We start from the raw sequence: 16,161 nt of genomic DNA on the forward strand, positions 1-16,161 counted from the left end.
GGAACCTCACGAATGTCCCAGCGTTTGCTACACATAGATTGAAGAGAAATAATTGAGTCAAGCGAACAGTAGGCACCGAAAGTAAGGCGTGTGAATCGCTGTGAATTATAGTGTATGTTTATAAAAGTAGTTAAGTTAAACTGACTGTGGAAATTCTGCGTATTGCAAAGTTGTATCGAGAAAGAATAAACTTTTTTTAATTAAGAAAGGACCTGTATCGCTGAAGTTTCTCGGAAAGAATTTCTACGGGAAATTAATAAACATGCAGATACATAACAATATAATTTTTTTTCTATGATTTTCTTTTAATATTCTGCCTGTTATAAATTTCTGTCTCTTATTTCTTAATCACCTTTCTACTGTTTCATCATTTCCAACAAATTTTCAATTTCGCTTCAAGTGGTATTGTGATCTTATAGTTTGATCTTGATTTTATTTATTTTTACCAAAATAATCCCATTCTGGACACCAGTGCTCGAACACTATTTTTATTGGGAGGCCTCTTTAGAAATATTCGCAAATAAAACAAAATGCAAAAAAAAGTTCTCAAACTTCAGTACACGGTTTTATATATCCAACAATAGGCCTAACATTCAAAGTAACACTAAACAGTAATTCTCCTGTCTCTAGTACTTTTTGAAACCCAAAGTCAAAATCTACAAAATTGGACTGACTGACACTAACAGTCTGAGGCGTTTGCTAACTCAATAATCAATCCATCTACTGCAATATATTCATTCATCAATCAAAGCTCTCTAATAGTCTGGCGTTTTACATCATTAAAATCGATTCTAGACATTTGGCTACACATTCTTCTCGTCACGTCAAATCTCCTTCTAGATAACATTAATATAAGCGTCTATGCTGAAAAAACGTAATCTATGACAATATATATATATATATATGTATGTATATATGTATATAGAAGATTGGGTACATTGTATTGAAATGATTTGGAAAATTCAAACTAGCAAATGATATGGCAACTACAGCTGACATAAAATTGTGGTGTCATGTATGTATAAGAGATACATTTTGACATTGTTTAGCATTGAAAATATAATGCTTTTGAGAATGGTATGTAAGAGCCATATCCAATACAAAATATTTATACACACAGATCATAAGGGTGTGATCAGATCAAAGATTTATAGCATCTAAGAAAGGATAACTCTTGTATCTAAAGACATTGGAAAACAAAGGAATATGGATCAACTCGGTGTACCAGGACCAACCACAAGATACCTACAATAAATCGTACCAAAGGCATGGTAAGCCAAGTATGTCATCTTGTAACAAATGAGAATCCATGAAAAAAAAAAAGATCTCCTAGGCGACGTGATCGAGGAGGATCTTGGTTTGTAAAAGCAACACAGGGCCTTTATTTGAACATAAGTAGCTTCCACGACATACCCCAAGCAGCTGGAGAATGACAGATGTGTTTATGATAGTCCATATGAAGACATACCAGTGAACTTTCCAGACAGTGCTTATAAATTTCTGTAGGATCAGACTGTTGCAACAGGCACTAGGAAATCATCATCTTTATACACTATACAGGGAGCAGTGATGTGATTTGAATATGACAACCGTATGAGGAGCCTTTTGTAATGGAAACTATGCTACACAGCAACTGTCAGGACTCAGTCGTCAGATAGAGCATAACTGGATGTGAATTGTAACATCGCGGAAAGGCTCCAAAATGATTCTAATATAACGTACTCAAAGTTCGCATAAATGAAACTCCTTAAATTAGATTTAGCAGGCAGTTGTTAACAATTGTGATTATTTCTTTATTGAAGACAAAACATTTGTCAGACACAGTTTTTGTTAATGGGTTCAAAATTTGGGCGAGTGCTCTTTATTAGGTTCAGAAAAAACACAACTCAAAACCAAAATAATCATTGAAAAACACAAAAACAGTTTCATTAAAAAGAAATTTCGACATAATAACTTTTGCGCCACATATAGGTGAATGATTGGAATTTTTTTCCTTACACAGTTATACCAAGTCTGTTTGGATAAATGATGTAGACTGATTATTATTCTACATCATTGTTAGAGCTGTTCAAAAAAGTTTATGTACATAATAGTTTGTCCAGTTGCTTTACTGTGCTTATGATTGTATTATTTATATGTAAAAACATATGAAACATCTACCATATTCGAGAACTTTCTCATTTCGTTTTCATCTCTAAATGTTTACCCTGTTGGCTATAAATCACATTAGAAAGTAAGTTTCCTCTTGACCCCTAGTCGCTCAACGGAAAGTCTCACAGCTTGTACTACAAAAATTCGAGTTGCGATACCCACAGTGGACAGATCAAAAACAGATCATTGTGTAGTTTTGTGCGTAATAACAAACTTTTTCATATTATTTCATAGGTTTCTTTTTGAGTGGTTTGAACTTCTGGAATTTCGTTGTTAGTCTATGTGTCAGTTTTAATATATTCTGGTATGCCTATTGTTATAAGCTATATGATTTATTTAATTTCGATGTTAGCCAGAGGGCGCATGACGTTAAGATCAAGCAACTTCTAAATATATATATATATAACAAGTGTATGTTATAAATACAACGATCCATGAAGCGAGGTGAGGTTAACTGGAAAGCAAGCTGAAAGATAGTCAAGGATATAGTTCAGAAAATTGTAAAGTTTGTTTCAAGATAGAATGTTGAATCAGTCAGTATTATATCATGAATTTTTTACGCGTGTTTGTTATCATGATCGTTATGTTGCACAAGTAAGTTGATTTCTTTTAGGTTAGTTAACGTCATTGATAACGTAGGCTTACAACAATTTACGGCAGTGTACAAGTATTCAACTTCTAGTTTGTAGAAATGTTTAAGGAAGAAATAAACCAAAATGTAATTATTACATGGACTGGAGGTTGATTGTTTGTTTGTTTGTAATTAAGCACAAAGCTACACAATAGGCTACCTGTGCTCTGATCACCACGGGTAGCAAAAATACCGCTGTTCCACTGGAGGGGGGGGGGATAGCGTTGTAAGTCCGTGGACTTACAATTTACGTAACTGTTTTGGTTGGAGTTGTCGAACTAGGCTGGTATACATTCACTTTACTTGTTCCCCTACTCAGGGAAATTCCGTTTAATTTTTTTGTTTGTTTGAAGTTAAGCACAATGGGCTATCTGTTCTCTGCCCACCACGGGTATCGAAACCCGGTTTCTAGCGTTGTAAGTCCGCGAACATATCGCTGTACCACTGGGGCTCCGTTTAATTAATAATAGTAATAAGTATTACTTTAGTCTTAGTTAAATAACTTGGAAACAAATTCGAACAGTTTTTCACGACAATGAAACTGTGTAGAAAATTAAGTTGGCCTAGTGCTAAACGTGGTTAACATTTTCATACAGTGTTGTTAGTGTCATTTAAAAAAGCGTTTGTGGTGTGGTAAAAGTGATTGTCAAATATAATAATATTTGTTATTACAAACATGTATTAACAAATACATGTATTTATAATAAAATCCATATGTATATTTATCAATATAGAGGATTACAAGATGTTTAGCTTAATGAACCGATTCACACACTTACATTGGATGAAAAATCCTGCTAGAAGGTAGGGGGAAGCGTATTCAAGTTTATGAACATATATTAAATACTCATACAAGTTGAAATAATCATTCACGACATTTTAATGTCGCCTGCTGGCCAGTCAGGCTATACAAAGACGCCTCTAAATACAAGTTCTGTGTACGTTTACTTTTGATGCTATCACTGAGTGTAAAGGTAGAAGTTTATTAAACATATCACTTCGCTTAATGGATGAGAGATAAAATTTGGGTTAATTTGTATGGTTTAAGACAAGTCTAGTCTGATCAGTGACGTTATGCCTTATCCGGGAAAATATCCAAACATAGGCCTAATACCTAATATACTCATTCCCAGAATTGCTTGAGAGATTAAAGTTTTTCAGGTGGCCCCTTCCAGTCCAAAATCTTTGAGCTGTCAGTGTCATTACGATCAATGATCAGTATGCAGTACAAGTGGCCCAAAATATTTTTTGTTGCTAGAAAAATAAGAAAAATAAATTAATGTAACTGTGACATATATAGAAGAGTAAGCCTAGTTTTATTACAGTATATATATATGTACATACCTTTCTGTTTTGTTACATTTAATTGTAATGTATGTGTGAAATATCGGTTAAGTGAATTAGATGTATAAATGTTTTACACATTGCCGATTGTGTATTTGCATGTTCACATGAAAACAAAGTACTAGAGAGATGATTCTCACATGAAATAGCAGAATTTGGCTAGTATATAATTATCAATTGTACATTTAATAGTGAAAACTGTTGATTATGCTGTAGATAAATATATTCCTGCAGTGTTCTTGAAACTAATTCATTGTTGTGTACTGTACTCAGTTGGAAAAGTCAGGCCTATATCCTCGATATTTCTCTACTTAATCATGTTTGTAAGATTTGTGAAATTACTCTGTGGCATACATTTCCCACATGGCCGTTTTCTGAACAAAATTATTTTAGGTATTGAGGAAAAATTGGATTTATGTTTTAATCTTTTGATTTGCTATTATAAATGCTGGTAGACTAAAATTATTGCACAATTGTAAATTTATACAAGTTGAAAAAAGACCATTATGAACTGTGTTGATGTGTCCATGATGGGAAAATGTATTGGTCATGAAAATTTAGATATGTACACGGTAGGGTAAAACCACAGGTACTTACAGCCAATATTGGACATATATTATAGTATGCAGATTAAACAACGCCAGACTAATGAAATTGTAACGAAAAGCGACAAGTCTAATTTCTTTTTAGTTATTTAAGTACATACCCATAAAGTTGACCTACTTAAAACTTACAACTTTATTTGTACATGAAAATTTATATAATTTGTAATTTTATAACTTGTCATATTTTTCTCAAGTCAACATAAGTTAAACATATCGGATCAAATGTAAACACTAAATTCATGTTTTAATTTTGAATCTCGACAAAAGAAAATCAGGTTACTTAATTATGCAAAACATTTTATTTTACACGAAAATCAAATATTACAGGTGTAGTACAAGACTTGTGGAGGTGAATCCCACTTTGGAGAATGATATGTGGTCTTAATGGCAGGGTGATCTTAAGAGCCATTGTTCTAATGAGGAGAATGTTAGCATTTCATCCAAAAGATTTTGTTCTGATTACAGAATAATGATATTAGTGAAATATCTAAAAAATAATGATATTAGTAAAATATCTAAAACTGGGTTTCACCAAGGTGATGAATTTACAGTATCATGAGGAATTCTTTATTATTTTCTTTATAATTAGAGACTTTTTATATACATGAGTTAAGATGTAATAGAAATTGGAGGGTTATAGCAAAGTTTTTTTTCCCTACACTTCAAGCCTTTAATTGCAAGACCTTGCAAAGACCATTTAGAGGGAAGAGGATCAGATCCAAAAAGATCCAGAAGTATATGAGGGAGGGGAGGAGAACATGATCATTCGGTCATAACTCGGTAAAAAGAGGAAAAAGGAGTATGGAAAAGAGTAACATTGCTAAACTTATTTTCTTTAGATCTAGTACAGTATATATAATGCATCATTGATGAAATAGGTGTAATGATTTGTGTTACTTCTTTTGGTCTTCATGTTGTAGATATATATATATATATATATATCGTCTTTTCAAGCAATATTCTGTACGAGTAGCCCAAAATATTTTATGTTGCTAGAAAAACAAGAAAATAAATTAATGTAACTGTGATATATATAGAAGAGTGCTACAAATTATCAAATAAATCCGAATAAATTTTATTATATTTCGTAATTATTTCCATCCACTTTAATTAAGAACGTTGAATGTTTGTAGGGGCAGATACATAAATAATATTCTTCTCCACCCCCACCCCCATCCCCAGAAAAGGACATGATGCACCACCTCTTGTTCAGTGGCAACAATATTTGAGATATATTTTTTCTTCTGTGACACATAATAAACACCGAGGAAAAAGAACATATTTTAATCTTAAGATTTCTCTTTGCGCTGAAATCCAATGCATTCTTCATATGACAGGTCAGATATGTGTGTTTTGTGAACGATTTTTGCACTAATTTCTAAGTTGAAATCAGGTTTAGCTCATCTTGGCTTGACAAATGTATTAAAATCGAATAAAAAAATTATCCAAACGTCTAGTTTAGATGGAAAACGGCCATAAGTTGTGAGGTGAGATCGCCTTGCCATTGTCAGTTCAACTGGCGGTGTTTGAAAGTTCAACACATAGCAATGGCGGGGGCTTGCGCATACTGAAGAGCATGTGACTTTCAATCTAGTGTTGCTTACACAGACCAGATCAGAGTTGCTACTTCTACTAAGCTGTGTTTAGTGTCACAGCTTTCATTCTCTCAAGACTGATCTCTGCAGAACATATCAATCTCCAAATATTGTCTTTACTTGAGGACTTTCTAGTATAAGTGGACCAAGAAAATACCATTGAATTCAACGGGTATTTTTTTTTTGCCCAGTCGACATCCTCAACTTATGACCCTTGTCTCCTAAAAGCATTCGCTGGCTGTAACATACAGACACCATCCAATTGACCAACAAAGGATATTATAATCACTGACCCTTTCAACATTGATACATTATATTATTGCAGTATTTCCTTAGGCAGAATAGACATTATCTACCATATAGAACAAAAAAACAAAAAAAACAAAGCAATTAGAACAAGGAAATCTTCGATGGTTTTCAGGACAACATGTTGATGTTACAACTACTTAGAAACTAAATAAATGAAAAAATAAACAAATTATTTATAACTGAAAGCAGATAGAAATCATATGGTATGCCTGTATATCACACATTGCCTTCCTTCTCGGTTTTAGGCTTGTCCCCAAGCCTTCAATAAACGTTATGCTTAAAACCAAGGACCTTTATGCTCACGCCATGGCCAGGGAGCACATTAATTTTCCTTTATTCCTAAGAACATATATATGCCATAAGGATTATACAACCTTTAACAAAGAACTTCAACTCAAATACAGTAATATGAAATGAAATTCTTTAACCAGACTTTAGAAACAATACATCATATGGTATAATAAAGAAAACAATTAAATAAATTAATGTTCAAGATTTAAAATACAAAACAGTAGATAAAATACAATATTTTACTAGGACTTTGCTCTTAAACATTTAGATGATATATGTATATGTACACACACACATATATATCGTAAAAATATGATGAAATGTCCTTCAAGAGGATTATATCCCGACAAAAATGGTTTACAAACAAAAATAATGGTACAAAAATACCTTCTAACAAAGAACATACAATTCGACCATTTAACAATGAAATACATAGTATGCACTTTAAACAGAAAACAAATGCACAACTACATATTCATAAGTTCCAAAAGTAAAAGTAAACAAAAATAGAAAAAAATTAACGAAAATACAGACACATTGATCTATTTAAGAGTAGATAACCTAACATGATTAGTCACAAAACTAAATAAAAATTAAAAGAGGAAGAAAAACATTTTAAGTTTAACTTTAAAAAATGATTTTAAGCTAACTCTCGCAAAAAGGGCAGTCTAATACAAAGCAAATCTATGAAACTAAAGCCCTTTAATATCAAACAAAAATTATAGACATTGAGCACTACACATTAAAATCAAACACATTGCACACAAAAAAAATCTTTAGTTAATAAAACAATCAAAATTAGGGATAACTGCATAGAAAAATAATCCTGGAACTTAAGATAAAAGTAGAATATTTTGTTTAAAATATACGAATAAAAGTTTTAAATCCTTGATCTTGTGAGCATAATCAGGAAATATCTTCACAAATAAAATACCGAAAAAGGATGAAATCAATCCAAACATACTTAGAAAACTTTAACTTCCGACTTTTTCCGTGAGTTTTCATTTAATCAGCTACCTTGTGACTGTGTTGTCCTCTGGAAATCTCGAAAGTATTTGAAAAATAACGCCTGTTATATGAAAGTCTTACAAATAAAAACTGTAATTTTTTAGTATGAAGGAAAATTTACAAATAATTCTTGCATGAAAGTTTTGTTATCAAAATATATTTAAAAAATTGAGTTGGCATAAGTGGCAACCAGAAGAATTGTGTATAAACAAATTAATAATCATTCAGAAAAGCTCATCCCACTCAGAAATATCTAAAGTAGCAAATCTTGCTAACTCTCACACTATGTAAGTAAATCTGTTAAAAAAGGAAAGTGTTATTTCTCCAACAGATGGATTAGAAGTGATAAGACTGGGTTGCCCCAAATCCCAGTTCGAGAACTCAAGTGGTACATTCAGTGTGTAAAATGTCTATTGATGTGTCGAGCATAGCAGAGGTTGCCTTCAGTAGCCATGTGGAGTGAAAAAAAGCACAAGGCACTGATGACCACTCAACATGTTCAATCATTGCCTAGTATTGCTTCATTTTTTGCACAATCAAGGTTAACTCTAAGAGGGGATTCTAACGATGTTGGGTAAGAAGATATTTTCCTTACTAGTTTTTTTTTTGTCTTTTCAACTTTATCCTTCCCTAAGTGAATGAAATATATGCATATCATTATATTATAATACCCACTTATCTAAAGTGGATTTTAAAATGTCATAAAGTTAACTTTCAAAAGTCCCAAAAAGTAATTTATACTGCACAATGTGCATACAGTTTGTTTGGTCTGTCTCTGAAAACCAAACTAAAAAAGGCAGTGGGTTAAAATCTATTTTGACTCTATGAAAACTCGGTATGATTCCTATATTTTTCTTCTCCAAAGATACTCAGTTTAGCTGTAAATGCCAAAGCAAATGCAGTCTATCCAACAGTGTCAAACTCCCAGTAAATTTATAAATTTTTACATTAAAATTTGAATTCTGAAGCTACTATAGAATTGAAACAACCTAGTTATAGTAAAAATATATGAGAAAGGTTACATATATACCCACCATAGTGTCCTGATAAAGAATTAATGAAGGTTGAGGGTTGGAGAACCTCGAAAATTCTAGAAAGAAACTAGAGTTATGAATATAAAACATAAGATGTCTTTACTGGAGTTACGGTAAAGGGTTATTATCATGGACGAAGTTATATAGGAAGTAGTATCTACACCAGGATTGTGAGGTGGCGGAAATGACGGGGAAGTTAGATGTAAGGGGGTTACGGTTAATTGATTTTTTGTCATATTTTGCGGCAAGTTTGGTTACTCGTTCCTGTACTGTCGGCAATGTTGTATGTTTTTCTACATAGCAGGCTGGAGTATAGTGGGGTAGACAGTGAATTAAACGCATGGCTCTGTTTTATAGCTTTTGTAGTGTAAAGAAATGGAATTGTTTCATGTTGCAAGTTATCACGGAACTATAGTCTATTATAAGTCTGATGAATGTTTAATAGATGTATGTTATTGTTTGTGATCTTTTGTTATCGGGAGGGGGTCCCCATGAGGTGCTCCATATCGCTATGTCGTCGGCGTATTGTGATGCATGCGTGAGAGGTGTAGTCGGCAGTGGTATGTTGTTAACGAACGGGGTGTAAAGTAGTGGGCTGAGAACTGACCCTTGTGGTACGCCTGTGTTGAATGTGAAAGATTGAGAGATGATACTCTTAATTTTGACTTTCGCGGATCTATTTTCCAAGAAGTTAGATATCCATTTAGTGAAAGTTTTTAGTATTTTGTAACTAATTAATTTGTGTTTGAGGCCATTAAGGCATACTGTGTCAAAGGCTTTTTGCACATTGAGGAAGGTGGCTACAGTGGCTTGTAATTTATTATAGCAGTTGCATATGGTTTCTATTAATCGTACAATGTGATCTATTGTTTGTCTGTTTTTCCGGCCGGCATTTTGAATGTTTGAAAACGTGTTGTTTTTCGAGTAACCATAACAACCTAGTTGTGATGATTTTCTCAAGGAGTTTACTGATGCAGTTAATTAAGCTTATTGGTCGGAAGTCGTTACGATGTTTAGAGCTTTGGCCTTTTGGGGGAATTAGAGTGATAATAGCTGATTTACATGTACTAGGAAAATATCCGGAGAAGTGGAACAGATTGTATAAATTTCTAGCAGTTTGGGGTATGAATGTTTAAGTACAGTGTTGGGGACTTTATACTCGCCTGGTGAATATTTTTAAGTTTGTGGAAGTGAATTTTGATTTCTGCTGTAGTGATTGGGATTGATATGTCGGTTATTAGGCTGTGAGGTTTGAGAGTGGGTATGTCGACTGGGAAAGAAGTTGAGAAGAACTTTCGGTTATCGTTAACAAAGGAGTTAATTTTATTGTAATGTTGGTTGTCGAACATATTGCTCTGAGGGGTAACAAATGTTTTTGTGAAGTATCGTCAGTTTGTTTGTTTGTTTGTAATTAAGCACAAAGCTACACAATGGGCTATCTGTGCCATGCCTACCACGGGTTTCGAAACCCAGATTTTAGCGTTGTAAGTCCGCAGACATACCGCTGTGCCACTGAAGGGCAGTATCGTCAGAATAGTTCTGATGTTGGGGCATCGGTAGAGGCAGTCATGTTTTCATACGTAATGTTGCCGGAGTCCGAACTTTCGCGATGCATGCTTTTAAAGATTTTCCAGAATGCGGATGGATCGGGCTTGAGATGGTCTAATGTGTTACAAAATTCGTTCCAGTTATTTTTTGTTGGGCACTGATTAGTCTTTCCATTTTGATTTTGACTACATTTATTTGTGGTTTTAGTGATTGATTTCTCGTGGCTATAAACTGTCTGCGTAGTTTGCGCTTTGATCAGTGTGTCGTAGTTTAGGTAGGTATTTTGGTTTGAAACTAGAAGTGGTCAGAAATGTGGATCTCTCTTCGCCCCGCACTTGACCGATTGGGTTTCTGTTCACTGTTGGAGTTAATGAAAGTGTTTTAGAGGTCCTTGGTACTGAATGAAAGATCAGTGTTGTCGGTCTTTATAATATTCTGGTGGATTGTAAAGGATGTGGTTTCGTCTTTTTTTTTATTGTAGAAATAAATATTTTGTTCACTTCATCACATTTGTCCAGTCTCCTTCTTCCATAAAGAATAAGAAACTCAGTCAGGTTTTTAATACAGTGCTCCACATATTTCCTGGTCGAATGTCGTGTTACTACTGGACCTGTCTGATATATGAAAGGAAATCAGTTTAATTTGAAAACACCAGAAGTAGATAAGAAGAAACTTTGGTGCTGTGACAACAGAATGTATTGAAGAGTTTAAAGGAATGCTTTTCATTGTAAGCAAAATTACTCTTGACCAAGAGGGAGAGTTTACTAATGGAAAGAGGTGATTGTACAGCAGAGATGTCAAGTCAAGCAGAAGCTATATCCTAGATATAGGATTTTTGCCCAAGGTCTGAAGGTCATCCCTGACATCAGTCAGCCTACAACTACAAACTCTGGAGGATTTGCCCACGTCTTGAATACCCAAACCAGTTGAGCAAATAATACACTTGAGGACCAATCTTTGCGGAAGGAAAGCACAAACGTCTAAGGTTCATTGAACATAGCATCTGGTGAGTTCGAAACCACATGATTTCGAGCTGCATGATCATGGACTGAAATGAAGTAGCGTTCCTTGCTTTCACTGATATCAATTGGTATTGAGAAGCAATGTATGATTTGTCATTGATTCTCGGGGGAAATAAGTCAATTCTACAGTCTAGAGGCAATCTACCTTTCTCTGAGTATGTGTTGAATTATAGTAGTAAAAGCATGAATTATAATCTGGATAAACAGACATTTAATTATAATTTTTCCTGTGATTATTTATTCTGTGAAGCCCTACGTATAATTGAGTTGAGTTTGCTCACATCTAGATAACACCAACGTCGCTACCAAACGTAAGTTCGACAGGTAACTTAAATGTTATCAAAGTGGCTCATGCGATAGTTGGAGATGAACTGTATACAAGGTTTATACCAACAGTATTGTTTGTAACAAGGTGATTTTTAACTTTAGTGATGGTGTACTCAATGAACACTGTAAAAGTGTCCCAGCTAAGGGCCTAAAGTTTTGCTTACCTCCCCCTAATCTTAAATTATCTGATAACCTGTTATCCTTTGAGAGTACTTTTGAAATCTGAATCTATTTTCAACAGGACCTAGATAATTTTATAAAAACAAGATTCGAAAACACTGCTTTGTCTTCATTTTACAACTACAACTCCCATAAATCTGCGTGCACCATTACTAAAGAAGTTGGCTAATAATGAAAATATCGTCGTCACCCGACCTTATAAAGGTACATGTGTTGTTATCCTTATTAAATCGAATTACTTTAACAAAGTGCAAGGTATCCTCAGCGATAAAACAAAATTCAAAGATCTTAATGTTGATTGGTTAAAGCTCACCATAAAACGTGAATAAAAAATACAACGAACCTTCCGAAAGTATACACATTGAAATTACATTTCAGAAAATGTCCTCGAAGACATTTAACCCTCAGGCTCCCACCCAGGTCTCATGTATGGGTTATCTAAAGTTCACAACGATAACAACGCCTTAAGACCTATGTTATCAAGTATCTGTTCTATACTTATAAATTGGCTGAATTCCTCGTTCCTATTCTAAATTCACTCACTTCCAACGAGTTTATAGTTAAAGATTCCTTTCCCTTTTCACAAGAAATTTCTAAAATTAATAATGGTGATCAATATATGCTTTTTATATTCGACATTGAATCTTTATTCACAAACATTTCACTCGAGGAAACAATACAAATAAGCTTAAAGAAACTTTTCCCCATCAAAAATGAAACATACACAAGCTTTAATCACCAACGGTTTGAAGAATTACTCAAACTTACCCTAAAGGATAATCACTTATACACATTGAAACTACGTTTCAGAAAATGTCCTTGAAGACATTTAACCCTCAGGCTCCCATCCAGGTCTCTTGTATGGGTTATCTGAATACAAACCGGCTCTATATAGAAAGTATGTTGATGATACCTTTTTTACTCTTTCGAAGCTTTAATCACATCAAACAATTCTTGGATTATTTAAATTCGAAACACCCTAACATTAATTTTACTTGTGAAACTGAAAAAAACACACGGTAAATTGCCTTTTCATGATATCCAAATCAACAGATTAGATAACCACTTCACAGCATCCGTTTATCGTAAAATACATATATAGGCCTACATACTCGACAGGCCTACATACTCGATTCGACAGTTTTCTTCCGAATTCCTTTAAACGTAACCATATACGCAGTCTTCTCAATAAAGCATATAACGTCTGTTCTAACTGCCTCTCTTTTCACACCACCTTACAGAACAATTTAATAAACAACGGTTATCCCTTGAATTTTATTCAAGCCATAATATGCAAGTTCCTTTCTCACAGATTTGAATCCTAAAAGAAACCATACACTGTTGACAAGTACCCATTAAGACTGATTGTTCCTTTTTTTAGATAAGCAAAGTTTCATAGTGAAATCACAAATTTTAAGAATGATTAAAACATTTTATCCACAAGTTCAACTACAAATGATATTTAAATCACCTTTCAAAATACAAAATCTATTCAGATCTAAAGACCTATTACCTACCCCTATGCGTTCCAGGATCGTATATAAATACACATGGTGGCTGTAATGCCACTTACATTAACAAAACTATACACCTGCGAGCCTGTGAACATATGGGAGTATCAAGCAGAACTGGTAAAAAACTATCAAATCCACCAGACTCCACAATTTGCACACATTGTGAAAACACTAACCACCCTGTCTTGATTATGAATTTCAGTCATCTCATCAGGATCATCAAATATGGAACTTTTAATTAAAGAAAGTTTAACTATTATAAATTAATTCTCAACTTTAAATAATAATGCAACTTTACTACAATTAAGTCTGTTTTAAATACTTGTATGATATTGTTGCATTATTCTATTCTCTGTTTATTTGATTGACTTTTAATTTATTTCATACTTTTATTCTGTATTATAATTACTATTTATAGAATGTTTAAACTTTATAAACTGTCTGTACCTAATAATTTACCATGTTCAATACAGCTTGCTGAAGTTAGAATATGTGTATTCCGAAACATTCAAGAATTAAATGTTTGTTACTGAACATACACGTGTCAAGTGTTCGTTGTTGCTGCCGTCGTCCTGTTGTTCATTATTAATAAACATACATAAGCTGTAGAAGTCTTCTCTTTTTTTTCCTTTTCTTCAGTCCCCAAATTCTTAAGGTTTCTATCATACAGAAAACAAGCACCCTTTTCTGCTTGTTATTTAATAAGGCACTATTGTCCGGTTTGACAATCTGCAATGATAACATTAATTTTGAGTCCAGTAATGACTGTATATTTTAAAACATGAGGGCTTTGCATTCACATAAAACTGTCCTAATCATTTGTCATCTAATTATTTTTTAGGTATACAATACTTTGAAAGTTATTATCAAAATGTACTTTTTCTTTGGAAAATTGTATATTTTTTTCTACAATTTTTTCTTTTCCAAAAAAATGAATATATCTAGGTAAGTTAGAAAGATGATGTTTGGTAATAGTTTTATTATTTTTCTTCTAATAAAATATGGCTGTTTTAACATTGAAGGCATGGTATGGAGTGGGCCTCCATCATTTGTCTCCAGCAGTGGTCCATCTTCTCCCAATTCTTCTTCTCTCGATATATGGACCAGACTCCGACAGATGGCTGAAAGTGAACCAACAACAGCAGACTCCTCAACACCAGGCAGTCGAAACAGTTGTGGCACACCACCTTCACCAAATGATTGTAGATGATAGTCAGAACTCTAGTACGTTAATAACTTAGTGTGTAAACATAGGTAATAAGAAGAGATACCATTTTCTTCTAGTCATTATGTAAACTGAATATGTTACTAAAAACTGTGAGAATGTACTTTATAGCTGTATTAAAATAATAGAAAATGTGAAAAATAAGATTTGCAAATGAATATATCACAAGTGACATAAAAGAACGAACATGATACTATCCTAAGAACTTACGAGAATCAAACAGACTATTTATAGGTTGTCGTTATGTTTAAGAACTTGTAATGAAGTCACAAGACTTCAGCCTTCTCATTTATTGTCTTCAGTATAGATTTGTTTTGACTGATAATATTTGGCAAAAATGTCATCTTTTGAAACCTCTAGATTTGAAGTCTATAATGTAGTAATTGTATTTATTTGTCATATTTTATTGGTAGGGAGGTTTCTGTTTTGTATTGCACAAATATCTGAGCACGAATTGTTTTTATAAATGTTAGTTGTGTACCACTGAGTATAAGCCAAAAAACTCTATAGTGTAGTTTTATAATCAAAGTTCTTATACTGGGTAAATCTTTAAATAGATTTTGCTTACTATTTATTTATGAGGCTGAAATAATTAAATTTGAAAAAGGACTTCATCTATCTGTTTAATTTTTTGGCATTACAATCACAAAACAAAAGTATAGTTTTATATTAAAAGCTTTTTTTAAAATTAAACGATAAAAAAAGAATCCAATTCGTTTCTCTCGAAACATTCACATACTCCAATCTATCAAATGAAAAGATTAAAACAAGCTGCCCACACAGATTAGAAGTAAAAATGAATCTAGGAAAGTTTATTTAACTTAATACACCAATCTAACTAGAAATATTCAGCATCATGAAACAAAAACCGTTTTATAATAAGAATGCAACAATTCCTCAGTTGGTTACCGTTGCTGCTGTTCACTTAAAATTTCCTCATTTTGCAATATGTTCATTTAGTTGCCATGCTGATGCATGACTTGTATTTCCTTCTGATTAATACCTTGTTTTAACTTAAGGTTTACTTTTTAGTGTATTCTATAAAGTATATGATTTTATTCCTTGCTGCTTATATGATGCCTTATTACTCCATTACCTTTGATGTAGCAACTACAGTCTGTAGACTTACAAATGTTAGCAGGAATGGATGAAATGGTTCCACCGTTAAATGCATAAGTTAAAACTAGGTACATTTAAGATGAGAGTGTCACTCTAACAGTTTTGTCTAAATACATCCTGCAATTGATATACTTTGAAAATGAAATTATTTCCAAATCTGTCAATAAAAACTGTTTCACACATCATTAGTAGACTTATTTAATTGGATAAAAGATGTAAATTTAGGACTAATGTTGAGAACTGTAAACATGTCAGTAG

General features: G+C 33.1%; 1 protein-coding gene across 12 annotated transcripts in view; it reads left to right on the forward strand.

Annotated features, from left to right (window-relative positions):
* Positions 1 to 16,088, forward strand: part of LOC106457347 (inositol hexakisphosphate and diphosphoinositol-pentakisphosphate kinase-like) — a 211,293-nt gene extending 195,205 nt beyond the window's left edge. For all 12 annotated transcript variants that reach the window (XM_022383235.1, XM_022383240.1, XM_022383244.1 and 9 more), the window contains one exon: positions 14,582 to 16,088. In XM_022383235.1, coding sequence (XP_022238943.1) covers positions 14,582 to 14,769 — 188 coding nt within the window. In that variant the 3' untranslated portion in view covers positions 14,770 to 16,088. The remainder of the gene's footprint in view (positions 1 to 14,581) is intronic.
* The last annotated feature ends 73 nt before the right edge of the window (positions 16,089 to 16,161 follow it).

Source organism: Limulus polyphemus, unplaced genomic scaffold, assembly GCF_000517525.1.
Source record: "Limulus polyphemus unplaced genomic scaffold, Limulus_polyphemus-2.1.2 Scaffold320, whole genome shotgun sequence".
Lineage (NCBI taxonomy): Eukaryota > Metazoa > Arthropoda > Merostomata > Xiphosura > Limulidae > Limulus > Limulus polyphemus.